Below are 22,429 nucleotides of genomic sequence, written 5' to 3' on the forward strand. Positions count from 1 at the left end.
GTCGAATCTGATGGCAAATCGACCAGTGTATGGCCACCTTTAGGGGGCTGGGGGAAGATTGCTATTATTTCCATTATATTGGATTGTTGTCACTCTATGGTTGGTAGTGACTCTTGGAGTAACTGCAAGTTCCTGTGGCTATCTTTCCTTCTAACATATGCTAATGTGGTCTTGTTGTCCATGCAGCATTCGACTCAATGCTCCCTGTCCAAGTGAAGAAAGGTCTAGAAAGCAATAAAGGTTGCTTAGATGTTCAGGACCCCCAGGATATTCAAAGAATTCCCTTGCATTGGGAAGCACTATTTTCTCCAGAATCCCATAGACTAGCATTCAAAGTTACTTTGTTCGCTGCATGTAGATTCTGTTGGTGATGGTTATGGAGATTCTTTGATCGGGTCCACCACAATAGCGATGATTTTATTGAGGGCTATGTAGTTAATCTGTTTTACTGACTGAGTGAAGATGTATAACTGTAATGGAATTATATTCCACTGAGTGACTCAGTGACCCTTAAAATTGTTGATGATAGGAAATCCATTAGGCTAAATCATCCCTTTGATTACATATGAGAACATGCTTGAGACATCTTGATGTGTCCTGTTATGACCAGGCTTTCTTCCCAAGTGAGGACTGTCAATTAGTTGTATGTTTTGAACAAGGCACCGAGGATGAATGCCGTGTCTTGTGTCGGGTGAAGTTGGCTTTTTCTATAGTTTATAACCCATCCCAATGATTCATTAGATTTGATTAGTCCTCAGAAATGCAGGAGTAGGATTTCTTGAAATTGATGTGAAAGTGTGTTGTCCAGATCATGGTAACAAGCTGAAGCTTACTGATAACCTGATGCTATGACAGCATATGAATCATATAAACTGTTGTTATGGCTGGTAATATGATCTTGGTAGATGTCCCTGGTAGAGTTGGGCCGAACGGTTCGCCTGTGAACGGTTCCATGCGAACTTCAGTGGTTCGCGTTCGTGTCCCGCAGGCGAACTTTTGTGGAAGTTCGGTTCGCCCCATAATGCACCATGAGGGTCAACTTTGACCCTCTACATCACAGTCAGCAGGCCCAGTGTAGCCAATTAGGCTACACTAGCCCCTGGAGCCACTCCCCCCTAATAAAAGGCAGGCAGCGGCGGCCATTAGGCTCACTCGTGTGCCTGCGTTAGTGAGAGTAGGGCGAGCTGCTGCAGACTGTCTCTCATAGGGAAAGATTAGTTAGGCTTAGCTTGTTCCTGGCTGCATACCTGTTCTGCTCAGTGAGCCCACCATACCTGTTCTGTTCAGTGAGCCCACTGGATACCTGCATACCTGTTCAGTGAACCTGCCACTGCATACCTGTTCTGTGAACCCACCACTGCATACCTGTACTGTGAACCCACCACTGCATACCTGTACTGTGAACCCACCACTGCATACCTGTTCAGTGAACCAACCACTGCATACCTGTTCAGTGAACCCACCACTGCATACCTGTTCAGTGAACCTGCCACTGCATACCTGTTCTGTGAACCCACCACTGCATACCTGTTCTGTGAACCCACCACTGCATACCTGTTCAGTGAACCTGCCACTGCATACCTGTTCTGTGAACCCACCACTGCATACCTGTTCTGTGAACCCACCACTGCATACCTGTTCAGTGAACCTGCCACTGCATACCTGTTCTGTGAACCCACCACTGCATACCTGTTCAGTGAACCCACCACTGCATACCTGTTCAGTGAACCCACCACTGCATACCTGTTCAGTGAACCCACCACTGCATACCTGTTCAGTGAACCTGCCACTGCATACCTGTACTGTTCAGTGAACCCGCCACTGCATACCTGTTCTGTTCAGTGAAACCGCCACTGTATTCCTGTTCAGTGAACCCGCCACTGCATACCTGTCGTGTTCAGTGAACCCGCCACTGTATACCTGTTCAGTGAACCTGCCACTGCATACCTGTTCTGTTTATCAGTTAGACGACCATATGGGCTGTAAAGCCACCAAAACCTGCATTCTCGCCATGGTGCACACCAGTCCAGCACGGCCATCACTACACAAACAGCTGTTTGCGGTGCGTTACACGGTGAGTTTGGTGTGTCAGTGTGAAGCAGTACCTTAATTACACTACCTGATTGATGTATGCACATGCAAGATGTTTTAAAGCACTTTAGGCCTGTCATTTAGCATTCAATGTGATTTCTGCCCTTAAAACGCTGCTTTGCGTCAAATCCAGATTTTTACCGGGGACTTTTGGCATGTATCCCACTCCTCCACCTGGGGGTCCAGGGGTTAGACCCCTTGAAACATCTTTTCCATCACTTTTGTGGCCAGCATATTTTTTTTTCCAAAGTTCGCATCCCCATTGAAGTCTTTTGTGGTTCGCGAACTTTTACGCGAACCGAACCTTACGCGGAAGTTCGCGAACCTAAAATCGGAGGTTCGGCCCCACTCTAGTCCCTGGTACGGTCCAGGTTCTAAAGAAGAGTTTGATCAATTGCTAATGGTCCTCTTGTATTACAAATTGTAGGTACTTGCAGAAACTGCAATGAATAGGAATCTACCCTACTGGCAGAGTCACTTGATGTCATTGACCACGTAGTGCAGAGGCAGGAAGCAGGAGAATGTGTCTGCGATTCAAGCTAACAGTGCCTACAGCAGCGTTGTTGATGTGGTTTAGGTTATATTAGCCGCTGTGAACACTGAGCTGTAGTCATTGAGAGGGGGTAAATCTTTACTGGCCACACTTGCAGGGAGGGGCGGGGGCTGGGTGTAGTGTTGTACTGGTCACGCATGGTGGTGGGACAAGGGGGAGGGGAGCTTTTGGATCCTGGGGAGGAGGCTCCATGATGCTTCTGCTGAGGGGCATTGTGGGTTGTAGTTATGTCCCTGGTCTGGTTTTTCCAAAGAATATTTCCCTGGAAAGGCTACATAAAATATGACAATTTGAGTAATGGCACAGTCCTCTATTAACCTTTGCTAACAATGACAAATCTGGAAGGGAGGACTAAGGCCTTATGGCACCAATCATGCAGGAGAGAACAGAAGGAAGAATATTCCAGTGGATTCACAAAGTTTTTCTTTAACTGTAGCGGTATGCTCTAGTAGTTCAATTTCCTTTGTCAGCTCTTTGGCTATTACATTTTAACCACTAGGGAAAGGAGGAAATGAAAAGTTTTAGATGTCCTACAAACAGTCATTTGTCAGCTTGTGAAATGTCAGAGTTTGATGCAGGCATAGGAGTTAGTAGCATGGGAAGAGTCAACACAACAGCTCTGTGTGCTGATCAGCGCTGACCCTTGTTGCTGGCTGTTGTCACACATGCGTTCTTGACCTTACCTGCAAACTCGCCGTCCTTCCTTGTCATTTCAAATCCATTAACATATTACCTCGGGGAGACAAGCCACCAACAAAAACATGTTTCTCGGCACTGAATTTGTTTTCGTCTGTGTTCTAATCTCGCCGGGCGGCTGTAGCTCACTTTCAAGGCCCTCTGGGAAATAGAAAGGTTGACCATACATAGAAGAGACTAATAAAATGTGTTCGGATCTTGTACAGGAGAGCAGTACTGCCAGCCTGAGGCACTGGCTGTACATATTAACAAATATACATTAATGTCAATCTTTTTGTAGATGTGTTGTGACCTGACTGGTGTGGGCTCAGAAAGCAAGTCTTTAGTGTTAAATTTACACCTGGTAAACTGCCAAGATAGTGGCTGTGTGTAGTACAAATTTACAGTCTGGCTTTTTTGTGTACTGTAAAAAGCCAGACATGCATCAAAAGGACACCAAATGTTTAATTTGTTATCAGACAAGAGGATCCTGTGCTATATCAATCTAAAATAATAATAATTAAAGCATACCTTAATCTCTTTCCTTAAGACTAAAGAAATCTTTATCCAACCATTTTGAAGAGACTTAACAAGTTAAATTACAAAGGGCACTGCATGTGTTCACACAAAATCTACCTAGCATTGCCGATTACTTTTATTGAAATGGGAGTCAGTCCTGTAAGTGATGTAGACACATCCCCAGCATACTCATGGATATGAAAGATCCCTCCTCTTTGCCTAATGAGTGAGTCAGTGCAGTAAAAGTAAAGAAAGCATAAGGGGCGTAAAGGGTTGTATTAACTTTTGTATCCTGCTTTGTGCAGACTTCTAATCAAATTACACCAACAAAGAGGTGAGAAATCTGGGGAGCATTGTACCACAGTCTGCATAATATTGATACGGTTTCTGGCAAATTCAGTAGAATGTCATAGCAGCAACAGACTGAATTTAACATATAATATTTAAGGACAGTATTTTTGTACTACACTGACAGCAAATACAGCATTAATAATCGGCATCCATCTGGCTTGGCTATAAGCTTCTTCTGAGTAGCTTCCACCAGCTTACACTCTGAGCAGCGATGACACCTTTAAAACAGTAATCAAATGCTCCCATAGTGTAATACAGCTCTATAAAAATATTAAAAGAAAGTATTGCAGTCACATGTAGTCGGTAAAATCAGAAAAACATCAGAACACCAGTCAACTGTGTCCTTCCATGTGCCGCCACAAGCTTTGCCCAAATTGTAAAATTAGGTGCACTGAATTAGGCCTGTGACATGGTAAGATAAGCATGTGTATGTACTGTACTGAGGTATAGGACTAGCCCATGTTCCTTTTTTTCTCACTATAAGGCCCCGTTCACACTTGCGTTTTGGCAAATAAACGGACCGGATCCTGACCTGATCCTGATCAGAACCATACGGTTCCGATCCGGATCCGGTCCGTTTGTATCAGGCATGCATCAGGTTGCCATCCGGATCCAGGGGCAAAAAATAGCGAAATTTTAAAAAAAAATGTTGGGGTCAGCAGACGGTGCACCTGGTGCACATGTAGAATCAGGTTCCTCCGCTGTAGGCCTCACCTCCACCTCCGACATTCTGCCAAACAGCTCCAGCACGTCTGTCACTGCTGCTCCACTCCAGACATGCTTGGCCCATATGTCCCCATCCGAAATGGCCGCTTGCATACGCCTAGGAAGTGAGGTAGAACGTCAGGTTTTTGTAGGCAGTGTGTTCTGTGCCTTCCGTTCCCCATTGGTTTCTGTGTTCCTGATGGTGCTGTCAGGCTCAGGTCCGGCTCCAGTCCGGGTGCGTGGGCCGGAGATCCCGACCCAAAAAATAGCGCATGTTGGAAAAGAGTCCGGATCCGATCCGGCTCCGTACTGTACGGAACGGACACGTGTGAACGTCCGCATAGACTTTACATTGCTATGCGGAACGTACGTTCCGTTTGTACAGTATGCGGTCCGGATCAGATCCGGAAAATCCGGATAGTGAACGCTAATGTGAAACTGGCCTTAAGGGTTAAGAAATCAGGTATGTAAACAACACTTTCTCTTCAGTCAGACTTGAGTCAGACTGTAGAGAAACGCTCACTGATAACTAATTACAAAAAATAAGACTCTTGGCAGAGTCTTCACTTCTGAGAGCAGAAATAAGATAAAAAAAAGTTAGTAGTTCAAGATAGTAGCTGTAAAATACTAGATCATGCAGTTGACACCATTAAAACATTAAACTTATATTTTTAGCTTTTAAACTTAAAATAAGACAGTATGATTCCAGAATAGTCGTATTTAGGAGTAGGACCAAAGATACAATTGATTATCTTCTTATCAGTTTACTTTCATTTCAGTTTTGCTTTAAATTTTCACCCATGATTAGCATAATAGTGGCATGGACAGGTTCTCCCAAACTGCCAATTACACTTATGATTGCTTTACATACAATATATTATTTGCTGATCGTTTGAAAACTTCTGGATTCCAAGAAAAACAAGGTAGTACTGTATAATACTCAAGGTAAGTGCACAATGTGCGGCAGAAGACATTAAGTGCTTATATGTGAGAAGCTAAAAAAAACATTTCTGTTCCTCTGTACTTTTTCTCTGGCCTATCAGCAATTAAAGTACACCTGAAGAAACATGTAACATAATGAGATAAACATGTATATAAATTACAATATCATTGACTGGACTACAGTAGGAACAAAGGTACACATACATGTCTTGAACTGCCACCAGATCAACTATCAGATAGTTCCCTCTCTGATCAAATCTGAGAAGAGAGGGATCTATAACCTGCCCACACACAGCAGACTGGTTTACAATGGATTGCAGCAAATTGACTTTCTTGACGCATACTGCAGCTCTGTGGCAGAGGGGAGGTTAAGGTTTAGGTGGGTGGAGGAAGGGTTACGCCACGGGGGGAGGGGTGTTAGGCACCACTGGGGGGTCTTAAACAGTGGTGTAACTATAGGGGCTGTAGCCCCTGCACCGGGGGCCCCCTGGGGCCTGGCCAGGGCCATTTTGGGGGGCAGGAGGGGTCGCAGCATGAGGGGAGAGCATGGCCACCTACATCGACGCGGAGGGGAGCCACTCCCCCCTCACCTCAGGCTCTCCCCTCAGCGCTCCCCCACCAGCATCAATCATTGGCAGCAGCGGTGGGCAGGAACACATACCTCCATGCATTCCATGCACCGGAGGCTCTGTTTTCTAAGTGTCTGACTCTACTTCCTGTTTATCAGGAAGTAGCATGAGGCACTTAGAAATCGGATCTCTGTGGTGGAACATATGGAAGTGTGTGTTCCTGCCCGCCGCTACTGGACAGGAAGAAGGGAAAACTCTCTATGAGTGGCAAATACATCAACAAATACACTCCAGCACTCCAGTACATGGACAACTATGGTCAATGAAATGTAAATAATTCTGGCTTGCATGCACATTTCATACAAACTGTATGCAGCTAGGTATTGGGAAAGTCAGATTCAGAGCGAAATACAAACTGCATGCAGCTAGGTATTAGGAAAGTTGAATTCAGTAGGAAATGAACCTGATTTGTCCAGTTCCAAGATGAGTAAAATTGCATGAAATTTGCATTCCAGCTTCATTGACCATCTCTTGTCCTGGATCGTTTGCTACTAGTTTCATGGAGCATTTCTCAGTAGGCACCAAAATCGTCAAAATAGTCCCAGTTTTACCTGATGCACTACCCTTCAGTAAGGTTATTGTGCACAGGCAGCGCATGGCAATTTTACCACTTCTAATGTCAGGGCATTGTTATAGTAATGCACGTTATGCTTCTTTCTCAAGTAGCATGCTGCGTGGTACCATAGCAACTGATTTACCCAGGAAACACAAGTTGCACTGATTGCGCAACACACGTTACTCCCCTGGACTTAGCAACAGTAAAAATACCATAGTGGACTCAAAGCGCCAGAGCCACTAGGGCCCTCTCTATAGGCAGTAGCAGAGTTAGGTAGTCCTAGCCAAGGTCTCCTACTAAATAGATGCTGGCTAACAGGTACGTTGTTTTTTTTTTGGTTGAACTTGATAGACATATGTCTTTTTTAAACCCAAATAACTATGTAACTATGTAGGAAGAGCCAATATTTGAACCCAGGTCTCCTGTGTCAGAGGCAGAGCCCTTAACCAGTACACTATGGGCATATTCACATCTCCTTGTTGTAATGCATCACATTATACTAATGTGTTTGTACCACGTATGTGAGAAATCGCTGCTGGGAGACTTGGGTGCAGAATGCAGCCAATATATGGCTTATCCTGCTGCTGCACGGTGGCGTTAATTACTATTCCCCCTCCAGGTCCATGTGGATGGTGGGGAATGATGTAATTTGGCTTCCAGCTAATTGCTGCCGTATGAATTACAGTGTTTTAAAAGTAACTTCAGCTCCGTCTTCTGACGGCGCCAAAGTTACTCACTGTGCGCCACTATAGCTGTAATTTCTACTACGGTCTATGGTGGCGCCGGCTGCACCCAAATCTCATGCGCTGGATTCTTTGTGTTCGTTTGTACAGAATGATGTGCAAAAACGCTGGGGTTCCCTAACAATTGATCATGCTATGAATCAACATGTTATTTTTTTAAGCACCAGTGACCCATATGCAATCAACACTTTCTCCTGAGTTTTCTCCTAGGAGATACATTTTTATATTTCCTTTAAAATATCTTTTCAGCACTTTGGAATTAAACAAGTATCAAAAAGTAGGTGAAAAGGTGCACCTAAAATTATTTAGAGCCTTTTCTTCCTTGATGGTGGTAGAAAAGGCATTATATTGACAAGCTTTGAAAATACCACATAGGAGAAAACTCAGGAGAATCGTTAATTGCAAATGGGCCAATGTGCGTTGTGTTATAGTACGTCATAGTGCACACATTACTCAAAGCACAGTGTGAACCTACCCTCAGTGTACAAAAGCATGTTAAATGTCATCAGTATTCCACCCTCTCCATATACATATCAGTTATAGTGAAGAGCAAACAAAAGTGAGGGGTTCTTTCTAATGCATAGTGTTATATCCAAAAAAGCATAACTTTTAACATATCAGATTCAAAATCTTGTAAGGATAGACATGTGTGATTCAATACATCACTGTAGTATTGAGAGCAGCCTAATGTGAGTTTGGTGACTGCTACAGTCACTTTTTCAGGTATGTAGCACAGATACAAATCTCTGTGAGTACACGTAAAAGCATACATGAATTACTTCACATGGAGGATGTAGTTCTATGTCTGTTTATATAGAACTACATGTGGTGGATCCTGACTATGCGGAGGGATTTATGGAGTATGTATTACCACAGCACCGCAATGATTGAGCACTGGGATAAGTTGCTAATAGTAAAATATTGGCCTAGCTGGCATCTATTCTAACTTAACCCTCCGGTTTAAGTGCCTAACCTTAACCAATCCTCCTACTGTCTAACCCTAACCCTCCCTGGAGGTGCTTAACCTTAGTCACCCCTACCTAATGCTGAACCTTAACTCCACCTAAAAGTGCATAACACTAATATAAAATTCAGATGCCCAAACTACCAATAAAATTCTATGTAGTAGCCAGTTGGCTACTACTCGAATCAGGCGGCTGATTGCCGAAATTGAACACAGGCATCTGTGAGACGCCTACCAGTCGGGACAGTAAAACTACCTGATCCAGGATTCATGCATGCCTTTATGTGTACTCACGGAGATTTGTACCTGTATTTCATGCCCCGCAAGAAATGACCATTTACAGTCCCGAAATGTGCATCAGGCTGCGCTCAATGATACTTCCATGATGTATTTCATGTTACATGTTTGTCCTTACAAGATTTTTAATGTGATATTTTAAAGGAAGCATCAGCCAAAATAGGCATCCCCCCTTTCTACTTACCTGGGGCTTCCTCCAGCCCATTGCAGCCCAATACGTTGAGCGCCACAGCTCTGCTCCCAGCCCCCGGCCCGGGGTCCCCGCCAGTGCAGAGGCCATCCTCGAGGTCACCCTCTACTGCGCCTGCGCGAGCGCTGTTGTCAATCAAGACCTTGTTGTCCGGAGGGTACTGCTCAGTGCACAGGTGCTGGAAGTATTTGCGGCAAGAGGCTGGAGGAAGCCCCAGGTAAGTAGATTCTGGGCAAGCTTATTTTGGCTGATGCTTCCTTTAAAGGTTATGCTTTATTAGATATAACAATATGCATTCCCCCCCCCCCCCCCCCTTTTTGCTCTTCACTATAACCCTAGGGGGAAAGGAAGTGGAGTGAAATATCACCAGGTGACACCCAGACAGAAATTAATTACTGGTAGCACTTCTTTTCTCCATGCAAAAAAATAATAGGCTGGAGTTGGACTTCAAAGAGAAACTGTAACCAAGGATTAAACTTCATTCCAATCAGTAGCTGATACCCCTTTCCCATGAGAAATCTTTACCTTTTAATCGGATCATCAGAGGCATCTATATTGCTAAAATTATGGTGAAACCCCTCCCACACTGTGATGTCATGACCAAGGTCTTGACAGTTTGCTGTCTGTGAATCTCACTACATTGTGGGAAATAATGGCTGTTTCCAACTGCCAATCAAGCGGAATCTCCCTCTGTGCATAGAACTCTCAGTAAATAAACATTCTGTAAAGATCACCTGGCAGAACTAAAGGTGACACCACCAGTGATACATTAAAGAATGTAAATCAGGGAGAGGAAAGATTTAACAATGGGCAAACACTGACTAAATAATCAATTACTTAATATAGCAAAAAGTAAGCAATTGTATTCATGATGTTATTTGCACTCCAGTTCCTCTTTAAGCACAGCACTGCTGAATAAAGCAGAATTCTATGAGTCTGTGAGATGTTTGCATTGCTGCTCTCCCCACTGCCATACTCTGCATCCTACAAAAAGCCCCAGCATCATCAGCAGCATAATTAGACGAAGTGTTGTTATAGCTGACCTCAGCCAATTAAAAATTATTAATAGCATGAGATGCTATGATGCCAGCCCTTGCTATACTGACATCTCATTTGTTTAATCACGATTTCTTGAAAATACCTCACAACAGTCATCCATGGCAGCTGAGAATGATGCCTTCTGAGTGAAGTGACCTTTTCAGTGTCTGACAACAGGTTGATATGAGGCAGATTAAGTGGGGAAATTCATAAACTTCATAAAAATAAGAATGTTTAGCTCTTTATAAGATTTTAATTCATTGCAAATCTCCAGCAGGTAATTATTTTTTCACCCCAAATTGGAAATGCATTGATTCCTCCCCCCCCCCCCCCCTCCTTCTCTGCAATGAACTGAATATTCAAATTTAAAAATATTGAAAAGGATGATTTGGACTTTACTATTTCCTAGGTCCTGGCAAAGGGATGAGGCACTTGTAAACATCATTAGTTAAATAAACACACTCTTGCCAGTATAAACTGTTCTCTCTGCAAAGTACATTGCAGTCTCTCTCTCTCTCACACACTGCCTGGATGGTGCTGAGGAGACAATTACAGCAAATCGTCTGAGACACAAAGCAGACAGATAACCTCTGCCCATCACACTTGCATGTGTGGCTCTGCCCTCTAGGGAACCCTGCTTGTCCAGGATATTGTACCAATGCTGGCGAAGGGGATGAATGAGGTTCATCACAGGCGTCCAATTGGCAAAATATGTATTTATTTCTTATTTCTTTCCTGTTCTAACGCCATAAACTTAGAGCTTTGCTATAGGTGGTGATAAACAAACAAGTGGAATGCCAGTTTATATGTGTGTTGCTGCTGTTATTATTATTATTGTAGTATTATTATGCTTATTTTTATTTTATTAACATCATTATTAGTATTAGTATTAGCATTATTAATTTTTCACAGACCATAGTATGCTTACCACTGTTACACACACAGATAAATAGATCACTGAACATATAGTAATTATACTAGTAGTAGTAATAATAATAATAATAATAATAATAATAATAATAATAATAATAATAATAATAATAATAATAATAATAATAAAACACACACACTGTATACAAACATAACTTATTACATGTCATTCTATCAGCTCTGCTTCCTAACACCCTAATCTGTGTATACTTTGCATAACCTTAACAGATGCACAATTATGTGAGCGCCTGCAGTAGCCCATGTGAATGACTCCAATAATTAACAATCCCCAGCCCATGCAGTAGTACAGTGCACTCAGCCCCCGTGCCGCTGCATCATTACCCAGGCTGAAGCCAGATTGTGCTGCCTGAGACACCTGTGCTCCCATTAGCACAATAAATATGCATTACCTAATATTTGAAAAGAGCAGAGAAAGATAGCTCAGAGACTCTGTGGTCTCAGCAGAAGGAAGCACGACTAACCCCAGGCTGTTGGGTTACAATATCTAATAACCAAGTGACAGATGAGGTGGTATTTGACAATGAAGGCTCTTAAGTAGAATTTATATTGCTGTCTGAGAAAAGTGTCAGAGACCAGCCTTAGACAGCAGCAAGGGCAGAGATTACATCTATTCCCCTGCTACAAACATGCATTTCTACAGGTTGTATAAGTGGATATATAACATAGAAGGATAGAAGATACAAAAAAAATAAAAAAGAAAAAAAAAATAGTAAGAGATAGATAGACAGATAGACAAATAAATAGACATACAGACAGCCAGACATACAGATAGACATTTATGCACAATATAAAATATAATCGTTTTATTCTAAATGTTCAAAATAAAAACTAAGAAAGGAAGATATATATATACATATATATATATATATATATATATATATATATATATATATATATATATATATATATATATATACATATACAATCAATACAATCAGTTGCATGATATAATAATGTCTGTCTAACTTTGGATCTTGGGGAAAGTATTAAAGTATTAACTCTTGAAGCTGGGTGAGAAGTGATAAAGTTTTGTCCAGCACTGAAGGGGTTCATTAGCAGACAACAAGCCCGTCAGGAGGACAGAGCCATCCCTTCTGCAGGGGGTTTGTGTGATGCTTGTAAATTCATTCAGGAGTGCCTTTTAAGAGGCTGGGGCGGCGTCACGTGACCGCCCACGTCAAAGCGAGTAAGAAGAGAATTGTGTGGATTTCCCACCCACCTCCCCATTCACAGCTCCAGAGGGCTGATGAGCTTGTGTCTAACCCTAGTGAGTTCCAGTAGTAGGAGCTGTCTCCGTCTCCTCCACCAGCAAGATCAAATGGAGCCACTTAATGAGGAGATCCCACTGCCTTCACTATGCAGTTTCCACTATCAATAATTTAAAGAGATTTTTCTCTCTGTCTCTCACTGTTTCTTGTGTCTTGCTCTAAGCACAGAAGATCCAGGCTGCACTTTGCTTCTTTTTTTAAAGCTTTTTTTGCTCCTGTAGAAGTTCCAAGAAAACAAACTCTAGACTTTTCATTTGAGGTCCCTTAAATAACACGAGTGAGTTGATGAATTCATAGGACAGTACTAACTGAAAAAGGTGGGTTCTTTGTCTTTTTTTATTGTTTTTTTTCCCCTTTTTTGTGCTAAGAAACTCAGAAGACTAATTGTAACTAATGTATCATTGTTCCTGTCAATTGTGATTGTATCTGCGCAGCAAGTCGTCTAGAGTATTCCTGGCTGTATGGCTCATGAATTAAATATGATCTCAGTTCTTAAACTGGAGCCCTGATAGGGAAAGATGGGGAGAACGATTATACATTGGTACTTGGCATATCAGGCATGATCTATTTATCGCAGTCATAATGAATCATTAGCTCTGAATTATCTATTTAGTTATTAGCCATGAGCCTCTCTAGTCTAGTGGTATACTAAACTAATGAATTACTTGCCTTTTTGTGCTATTAGAGGAATATATGAAGATTAGCAACAGTGCCAGGAATAGTAGTATTAGTACTAGTTACATTGACATGGTTATAGTATTTTTGCTGATGGTTTACAATTTACAAACAGCGTTGAAAATCTATATTAGAGCATATCTGTGTTGTGTTGTGCTTAAAATAAAAATAAATAAGTGCACAAATAAATAACTAATTCGTTCCCCAGGTGACTACATTTGAATTTCAAATGACAGCCAAAGTCTCAGGCTGGTGGTGCCCATCTGCCTGCATTGCTGCAGTGAGTGCCAGGCTAGGCGGATAGGATAGGGCAGGGTAGGGGAAAGTTGGTCGTATGGGAAGGAAGGTGGATTATTGACACGAGTTAGCTGCTCATGACTTTTTGATGATGTTGTGTGTTGCTGGGGAAGGAGACCTTGCTCTGCCGCTTTAAGTTTCTGTGGAGTGGATTGGAGTTTGACCAATAGAAGTACAAAGAGGACGCTAAATAATTTCTCACTGACAAAAGCCCAGGCATTCTGGTCTAAACGGCTTGCTAAACTCAACAAGCAAGGGCTATAGAAGCAGCGCTGGTGGCTGAGCTCTGCTAGGGATTCTGATCTCCCTCATCAACATTTGATGAGACATTGGAGCTGCCCAGCATGAGCGTGCCAGGTGATCGCCAGCATGGAAATACCTATAGACCGTCCAACTTTCATCCAGGTGCTTGTCTGCTTGTGATATAATCCATTGACTTAAAAAGTGGTCCTTGCAGAAAGGTAGGACATTGGAAAGAAAGGGTAGTCTTGTTAACCTGGTATTTATTTTGTTGGGGGGGGGGGGGGGAGGCAGGGGAGTGGCCATTGTATGCACGTAGTTGTCATTTGAGTTTGTTGTGACGGGGGTTGAGCATGGGGAGGGGGGGGGGGGGAGGAGGTATGTGAATCAGTGGGTAAGTGATCACAATGTATATTGAGTCGTCACTTTTGTTATGGAGGAGTAGAAGTGCCCACTAATGATACAATTTTGATTGTACAATTTCATCAAATCTATCATGCAGTCTTTATTGTACAGCCTTACCAAATCTATCTACTAATCTATCTAGTAGAAGGGCAAACTGATTGAATATACTTTGAATGGATACTGTAGGTAGTCCCTCCTTTACAGAAGTGTGGGGAGATTGTACAATCAAGATTGTATCGTTAGTGGACACCTTAGCTGTGACAGTGGGTGCAGGTTGCAGTGCCAGCCTAGGGATGAGCGTCATGCAGTTCTCTTTGGCAATGAAGCAGTCACAGCCCACAGTGGGACAGAGCTCTGTATAGGAAGAGGATTCTTACACTTTGCCTCTTGTGCTGCAGGCAATACACTGTTTTTGTTAGTCACTCCAGCATAACGCGGTGTTAGCAGGAAGGAGGGGACTTTTCTTGGGCTCTACAGTTAGGAATGCACAGAGATACAATGTATTCAATAGAGTCATAACTATGAAAGCGTGCTGTGAACAGCTGGGGTGGGTTTCCATTGTGTAAAAGTTATTCTTCCAAGCTGCTGTCTTAATCCATGGTACTGATCTGCTTGTGTGTTCCTGTACCAAGCACTGTGCTAGTTGGTATTGGCTGTGCTAATACAGCCACACTTGATTCCCAAAGGTTTAGGAAAGTTTATGGTATTTGGCATTGAAAGGGTTAACACAACTACCCCCTCCCCCTTTTTTTTTCTTGCATTGCGTTGATGATGGGTAATCACAGCAGAGATGTGCTGCATGCTTTATATTAACATAGCTTTGGTGTGTTGTAAGATGCAGAGTGTAGGATTTCCTTGAGAAGGGAGTAGCAGAGCCTAGTGCTATCAAGTTGATAGGTAAATCATGTTGAGTACCCACTAACTCCTTCCTCTACTCCCCTAATATCTCCACCCCACTACCCTCTAGATTGCAAGCATGCAAGGACAGGGACCTCTCCAAGTGTTTCCTGTTTCTGTGTATTTTATTAAATTGACCAATATTGGTGATGTTTTCAAACTGCACATCAATAGTAGGTGCTTGTGTCACTGGATGTACTGGTTGTACAGTGGGTAAAACTGCTCATGTATCTATGCTTCCCATTATTGGATGTGGTTATACTATGTACAGCACTACGGAAGATGTTGGCGCTATATTAATAATAATAATTGTCTGCCTTTACCTACTCCTTTCAAATTCCAAAGTCTTCCTAACTTGCCTTAAGCTGGTGTCATACATCTATTAAGCTACTCAGAGCTTTGTAGAGACGCCCTGTGTATCATGGACGACTCAGGTTTTGCACTGAGTAAGAAATAATCTAATAAAGGTATATCTATACCCACAAATCAGAAAAATATGAGGGTGCTTGCAGTGGCATCTGGATAAGAGCCATGCACGTTCGTATTTTCCAGTTGCTGCGTTTAAGAAGTGAGAGGGTGCCCCCAGCTGGCTGTTATGTGTAAGGCAGCCATTAAATTCATTAAGGGTTTTTCCTGTAAGGGAAATTGCCTCAATTGAAACGCATTTAAGTTTAAATGAGCTTATAAACCATTAAACAGCCTTTTTTTACAAATGGTTTGTAGCTATTCCGTTAGGCCTGTTTCGGTGAAAGGCTCGTACACGCCATACGGCCATCTCATACAGCGAGTGTCTGGACCCACAATGTCAACTGCTGATTTTTACCAGCTGGAAAATTTACTAAAGTAGTGGAAATGGGTGAAGAAATCTGTGATCAGCTGTTATCATCAGCCACCATATTTAGCAGCACAATGAGCAATGGGCAATGGTGTGAAGATGGAATTAGATGACGAACAAACATTCTCCTAATGCATCACTTTCAACCTACCAGGGGAAGGGTCAAACGTCAGCCAAATAAACCCCCTTGCTACTGGTTAAAGGGAACTTGAGGTGTGAGTAATATGGAGGCTGCCATATTTATTTCCTTATAAACAATACTAGTTGCCTGGCTGTCCCCCTTATCCTTTGCCGCTAATACTTTTAACCATAGACCCTGAACAAGCATGCAGATCAGGTGCTCTGACTGAAATTTCACTGGATTTGCCACATACTTGTTTCAGGTGTATGCCTCAGACACTTCTGATGCCAGAAGATTAACAGGACTGCCAGGTAACTGGTATTGTTTAAGAGGAAATGCATATGGCAGCCTCTATATCACTCTCACTCAGGGTTCACTGAATTGAAATAGCTTCTAACTAACCATACTGGCTTGGCTAAGCTAAATTTCTCCCCCTTCCTGTGTCAGTGGAGATGAGTATGTTAGGAGAGTTTTCAGTTCACAATAACTAGACTGATGAATAATGGCAGATATTAAAGTGCTGATATCAGGTGGTAGCACAAGACAAGCAGGGCAATGTTCAATCAGTCCCAAGAGGAACCAATCAGAATCTTCCTTTCATTCAGGGGATGAATCCTGATTGGCTGCTCTGTGGAGCTGTTGCTTTGCAGCTGCCTTGATAGATCAGCCCCAACACCTCCAGACTATTTCTATCAAAGCAGCACCTAAACTGTGATCACACTCCTGGAAAGGATGGTTCATTCATCCAGCTGGACCTCTCATACGTAGCTGTGTACATGAATATATTGTATATTAATTATTAAAAGCTGACATGCTGGAAGGATGTTTGGCTGGTGTTTGGGTGAGAAGCTTTCAGCAGTTTCATAACACTGTACAGCTTGATTCAGTCAAGATGCTGCCAAGAGCTCTTGTGATGTGTAGGGTGCAGTAAACTGAAGCAGCCAGTCAGATAGGCATTCGCAGTACTTCAGTCCAAAAATGAACGCTGATTGGTTGCTCTGGGTTACAGCCTCCACACATCGCTACGGCACTGGGCTGATGAGGATTGGCTCGGTTAGACTTGGCTACTGATTAAGATGATCATCCAGCACTTGGGTATCTGTAACAGACAGCAAAAGGTTTAAGTCACCCATGCAAGAATGTCCTTGGCATACACAGAGGGGCTGGATAGTCTCTTTTTTATATTCTTGTTTATGCAGATAGCCCTGAAGAATGTCACTAAGATAAAAGCAATGAAGTCATTTCGGATTTATGTTGTGAAATTAAGCAGCGCAGAGAGCTGTGGTGATTTGCAGAGGACCATATCTGATAGCAGCCTATCAGAAATATTCTTTGCATCATTCGGAGTACAGCCGACTGAAATAGGATTGTTTGCTATATGGCACGGTATTGCACTTACTCTTTGTATTTTTGTCTTGGGGACATATGCCTAATTCAAATTGTTTGTGGTTTTCTACTAAAGTGTGGTTGAAATGTCTGAAAATGTGGCCTTGTTCGTTAACTCAATATGTCTCCATGATTGATTTTAAGCTGGATTCACACTGTGCGCGTAACATAACACATGCATTATAATGTGTATGGACTGCCATGGAGACTGGACATAGACGTTAATTCAAAGCCTGCATACAGTGAGATGTGAACAGGCCCGTAGAATTGTACGGGCAGCAAGGTGACATGCAGAATTATTCTGCAATGCAACTGATGGAGTGTGAAAGGAACCTTAGCTCCAGGAAATGACATATTGCCCCCAGTAAAATCTATGCATAGAAATATGCCATCATTGAAAGGATAAGGGAATCTCCACAGTATTTGTCTGCACTGCATGCTGTACCTGCTCTCAGTCATTCCCTAAAGCTGTTGAAGCAATGCAAATGAAAATTCCTGGCAATTACTGACCATAAACAGTCTTAATTTGTTGGCATACCAGTTATATAGGTAAAAAAAAAAACAACGTTTTTAGACATACCACTGGCAGTCAGAGACAATTCTAAGAGAACCGACAGTGCATCTCGACATTGACTAGTAGATGTTTTTAATGGATTAGATATTACGTTTTATAAAAATATGATGTGAAACAAAAATGGATTCAAAACCAGGGTTGCAGTTGATTGATTTGAAACAAAACATCACTGGAATTTTTAATTGTTCTTTTCTTAAATCTGGCACAAGCAGGATGTCAATGAGTACATAGCTTTGTATTGCATCGATTGGTATAAAACTAGTGGTGGTGCTATATGATTACAATCAAATGGTGCAATACAGAAAAACGATAGCTACTTACTGATTAATTTTTCTGGGTGTATTTGTTTCTTAGTTTCTTCAGAGTGTTGTAGACTGTTTGGCAGATCAGGTCAATGTTGCATAGTGTATAGCCAGTTTAAGGGTTGAGGCTGGCCAATTTTACCACCCCCATGAGGTCCAGCAGATTTTGAATATTCTGAACAGATTGTGTAGGTAACCTTTCATACTGCATGGGAGTGGTAAAATTGGCCAACTGAATTTGGATATATATATATATATATATATATATATATATATATATATATATATATATATACCAAGCTTATAGAGAAACAGTGACCAAGAATTGAACTCCATCCAAGTCGGTAGCTGATACCCCCTTTCCCATGAGAAATCATTTCCCTTTCACAAACGGATCATCAGGGGGCTCTGTATGGCTGATATTGTGGTGAAACTCCTCCCAGTGTGATCTCAGGACCATGGTCATGATGGTTTCCTGTCTGTGAACCTCATTGCATTGTGGGAAGTAACAGCTGTTTACAGCTGGGTCCACCTGCCATCAGTAAAAATGTCACCATGTGGTAAATGTCAGAATGTAAATCAGGGAGAGGAAAGATTTTACAATGGGCAAACAATGACTAAATCATTTATACATAATTATTATAAAAATGAAGCACTTTTTTTTATTAATTTCATTCTTTTCACTGGAGTTCCTCTTTAAAGGACTTACGAGGTGAGTCATACAAAAAAAGGTAATTACCTTAGGTGAATATCAGACCTCAGGGCAGACGATCACTGGCTCTCTCGCTGTTTAGAAATGCTCCGTTATCCTAATCCACTTATCATTAGCGGCCCCAACCCGGCCCAGGGTCGCCTTATCTCACAGCGCTTAGAATCGGCGCTTTAAAAGTCCTCTGCCTGCGCAGTTCGCATAGCCAGTACTGTGGCTGCGCAGGCTTTCAGCCCTGGGAGCGGCACATCGTCGCTCCGTAGTCTCTGTTATACGTCATACGTCATATACGTCATTCTACGAATCTAAGCGCTGTGAGATAAGGCGACCCTGGGCCAGTGATCGTCTGCCCTGAGGTCTGATATTCACCTAAGGTAATTAACTTTTTTTGTATGACTCAGCTCGTAAGTCCTTCAAGACAAACTTTATTTGGTTTCGTGGATGGCCAATAGTATAGTTAATCTGCATTCAACACACGCTGATGACCCTCCTAAGCCTTGTGACTGTGCAATTCTAATGTATGATATTTCTGCAGTGCTGTAGCAACATAAAAGGCAAAGAGGCAAATTGTAGTTATTGAAAATTGTATATCCTCTGCAGTTACTTTATGTCAATGTATTGCAATCCTGGGAGTGGGATAGTCTGATAACAATATTGTTACAGGGCAGATCCTTCTAGCATGTTCTCTGGGTTTACTAGAGCAGGGATGTCAAACTCCAATCCTCAAGGGCTGAGGTCCTTACACATTTTTGACACAGGTCAAATACATTAATGGGGCTGAATCAAGAACGGTATGGTTCATCAAGTACAGTGCTGTCCAACTGGAAGCCCACGGGCCGCACTCACTTGCACAGATCAATTTTTGTGGCAGTCCTCCTCCTCCCACCTTTTGTTCGCACTTGGCTCCGCCCCAGAAGCCAGAACATTGATGCTCCACCACCCTCCAGCCCAAAAATCTGTTGCTAGCCACGCCATATGCCCATGAAGTTAGACAACACTGAGCAACTAGAACACATTTCTAAGTTCATCCTAAACACTGGCATGGCTGTAGCCTTCAAGGACTTGAGTTTGATACCAGTGTACTAGAGGGACTACGCTGACATGCTGCAAAACAGCAATCTAAGCCCAGTAAAAAGCTGCATTGGACTAGTCTTGATGTTCAAAATGGTTAAGAAAACCTCCTCCACTGTGCAACTATTTCCTTTTACGGCAAGGTGGGAGTTTCTTGACAGTCTCATAGCAACAATACAGCAAGCTGTGTACAAAGAAAACTGTTGCCATGGTTGCAAAGAAGTGAAGATTGTGCTTGGCGCCAGTTTTGGAAATTATTATATGCCTGCATATTGAAATGTAAAGAGATTTTTAGTAACAGTAAATTATAAAAAGATTTATGCAGAAAAATCATATATATATATATATATATATATATATATATATATATATATATATATACCAATTTTATAATGACGGGAATGCAATGTTGTGCTGATGGCTTTACTAGTGTCTGCAACAAGCTTTCAAGACACAAAACATTTATATCTGACTTTTCTCCTGGCGGACTCAAAGCTCTTCAGGGATGCATCCACTTAAAGCACATTCCACAGGCAATCAAGATCATTGCCCAACGACTCCTTAGTATTGGCTTGAGTTGGGATTCAAACCCTGGTCGAATGCTCAAATCCCACATCAAAGGCAACAGCCTTACCAGTATGCTTTGTAGCTGACCACAGTATGTTGTTCAGCTAGAAGTCTGAACATCTGACCTGCATCTTATTCTAAGTCAGTGGAGATGGAAGAACTGAACGATAGCCAGGCAAATACATTATTTAAGAGACAGTAAATATGGTAGTCTCTATATCTCACTCTAGGTCTTCTTTGAAGTGACACTGGACACAGAACAAATAGTTATTGGGTTTATTCTTGTAGTCTTGTAAATGATTGAAAAGAAGTGTTATATTTGGCAGCACTGTCTGTTTTGTGTCACACAACCATATGTTGGCACCAGTATATCCTGTGAAGGGCTGTGAATCTCCTGAGGGACCAATTAGCAGAAGACTTCTCCTCAGCTTGTCCCGACAATGCCTGCTGCTCTTCTAGCGCCTCATTGTTTGGCATATTTTACTATTGGATAGCTGCTCAGGCCTCACAGCTCACATTTGCCATTATTAACATGCATAGTAAGCAAAGATAATATAAACTGTGTATTATAGTTATTGTCCAGTTATTCATACAGTTTTGATGTATGGATTTTATGGGCCACGCCTTAAACCACACTACATGCGATTCCGATTGTTTTTATCTGAACCGATTTTTGAATCCGATTAAAAAACGTAGTGCATGCTGTTACGTTTTTTAATTGGAATAAAAAATCGGACGTTTAAAAAAATTGGAATTGCATGTAGTGTGCAAGAGGCCTAAGATTTTTTTTCTGGCAGTATGTCTGTTATGGAGATATTGCCTCAATTCCTGATGATGTGACTGGAGGAAGTGTGGAAGTAATGTGACTGCAACTGTGGAGAGAATGTGCATGGCATACGGGGCTGGGGGTGGAGCAATGGCATAGTTAGTGGTGTGGTGGCGGTGTGACTGGATCTATGGTGGATGTGTCATTAGAGATGTGTCACTGGTGGGACTAGAGGAGTGATGAGAGGGGTGACTAAAAGTGTGATGTAGGTGTCACTGGAGCTGTGGCGGGTGAGTCATTAGAGGTGTGGCAAAGGTGGGACTATAGGTGTGATGAGAGGTGTGACTAGAGGTGTGGTGGAGGTGTGACTGGAGCTGTGGAGGATGTGTCATTATAAGTGTGCCAGGGGTGAGACTGGAGGAGGTGTGGTGAGTGGACAGGCAGCCCTCACATCTGAGTGTGGCTGCACTCAGACACGACATATTGTGGTTTTCTGCCACGGAGCAACACCACCGCGTGTCAAGCATTGACGCACGTGGTGTTACAACTGCTGCCATTTGGTTGCATTTAAATTGCAACTAAATGGCGCTCGTGGGGGGCAGATGGTATGCTAAACTTCTTGACAAGTGGGAAACCTCTGGATGGTCCAGAGGCTTCAAATATCCCCCCTACAGCCCACTCTTCCAGAACTGGCTCAGAGTGATGCAGTTAATTAATCCTTCCAGACTAGACATGCACAGGCTCATGCCCAGTAGAATGAAGCATGCATGCACAAAGGAAAAAAATCCATGCATGAGTAGCTTCATTCTGAACATGCGCAGACCTTACTCGTGCATGCCCAGTCTGGATGTGAATATTTGTGTCTAGTAGCGCAGCAAGAAGATGAATATGGACCCTGCGCTGAAACAGTGGATTCTAGTAGGAATCGGAAAGCCCATTGACCAAACAGAGGCTTCCAGCTACTGAGGTACTAGCGAGAATCTAACATCCCCCCTTGCCACTTTAGGTGTGCTTTAAAGAGGAACTATAATGAAAAAAAAATCATAAAATTGCTTATTTTTTTACAATTTTAATTTATAAATTATATAGTTAGTGTTTGTCCATTGTAAAGT

At 42.4% G+C, this 22,429-nt stretch overlaps 1 protein-coding gene across 3 annotated transcripts in view; it reads left to right on the top strand.

Annotated features, from left to right (window-relative positions):
- Nucleotides 1–7,250: 7,250 nt before the first annotated feature.
- BDNF (brain derived neurotrophic factor) overlaps nucleotides 7,251–22,429 on the top strand; it is an 81,024-nt gene continuing 65,845 nt past the window's right edge. The window contains exon 1 of one of the 3 annotated variants that reach the window (XM_068261633.1): nucleotides 7,251–7,339. Coding sequence is in view for 1 of the 3 variants with exons in the window: in XM_068261631.1 (XP_068117732.1) it covers nucleotides 13,814–13,849 (36 nt within the window). In the remaining 2 variants the exon portion in view is untranslated. Of the gene's footprint in view, nucleotides 7,340–12,450; nucleotides 12,790–13,753; nucleotides 13,850–22,429 lie in introns of those variants that run through there. The other 2 variants (XM_068261632.1, XM_068261631.1) reach the window with 2 other exon arrangements.

This window comes from Hyperolius riggenbachi, chromosome 11 (genome assembly GCF_040937935.1).
Source record: "Hyperolius riggenbachi isolate aHypRig1 chromosome 11, aHypRig1.pri, whole genome shotgun sequence".
In the NCBI taxonomy this organism is placed as follows: Eukaryota; Metazoa; Chordata; class Amphibia; order Anura; family Hyperoliidae; genus Hyperolius; species Hyperolius riggenbachi.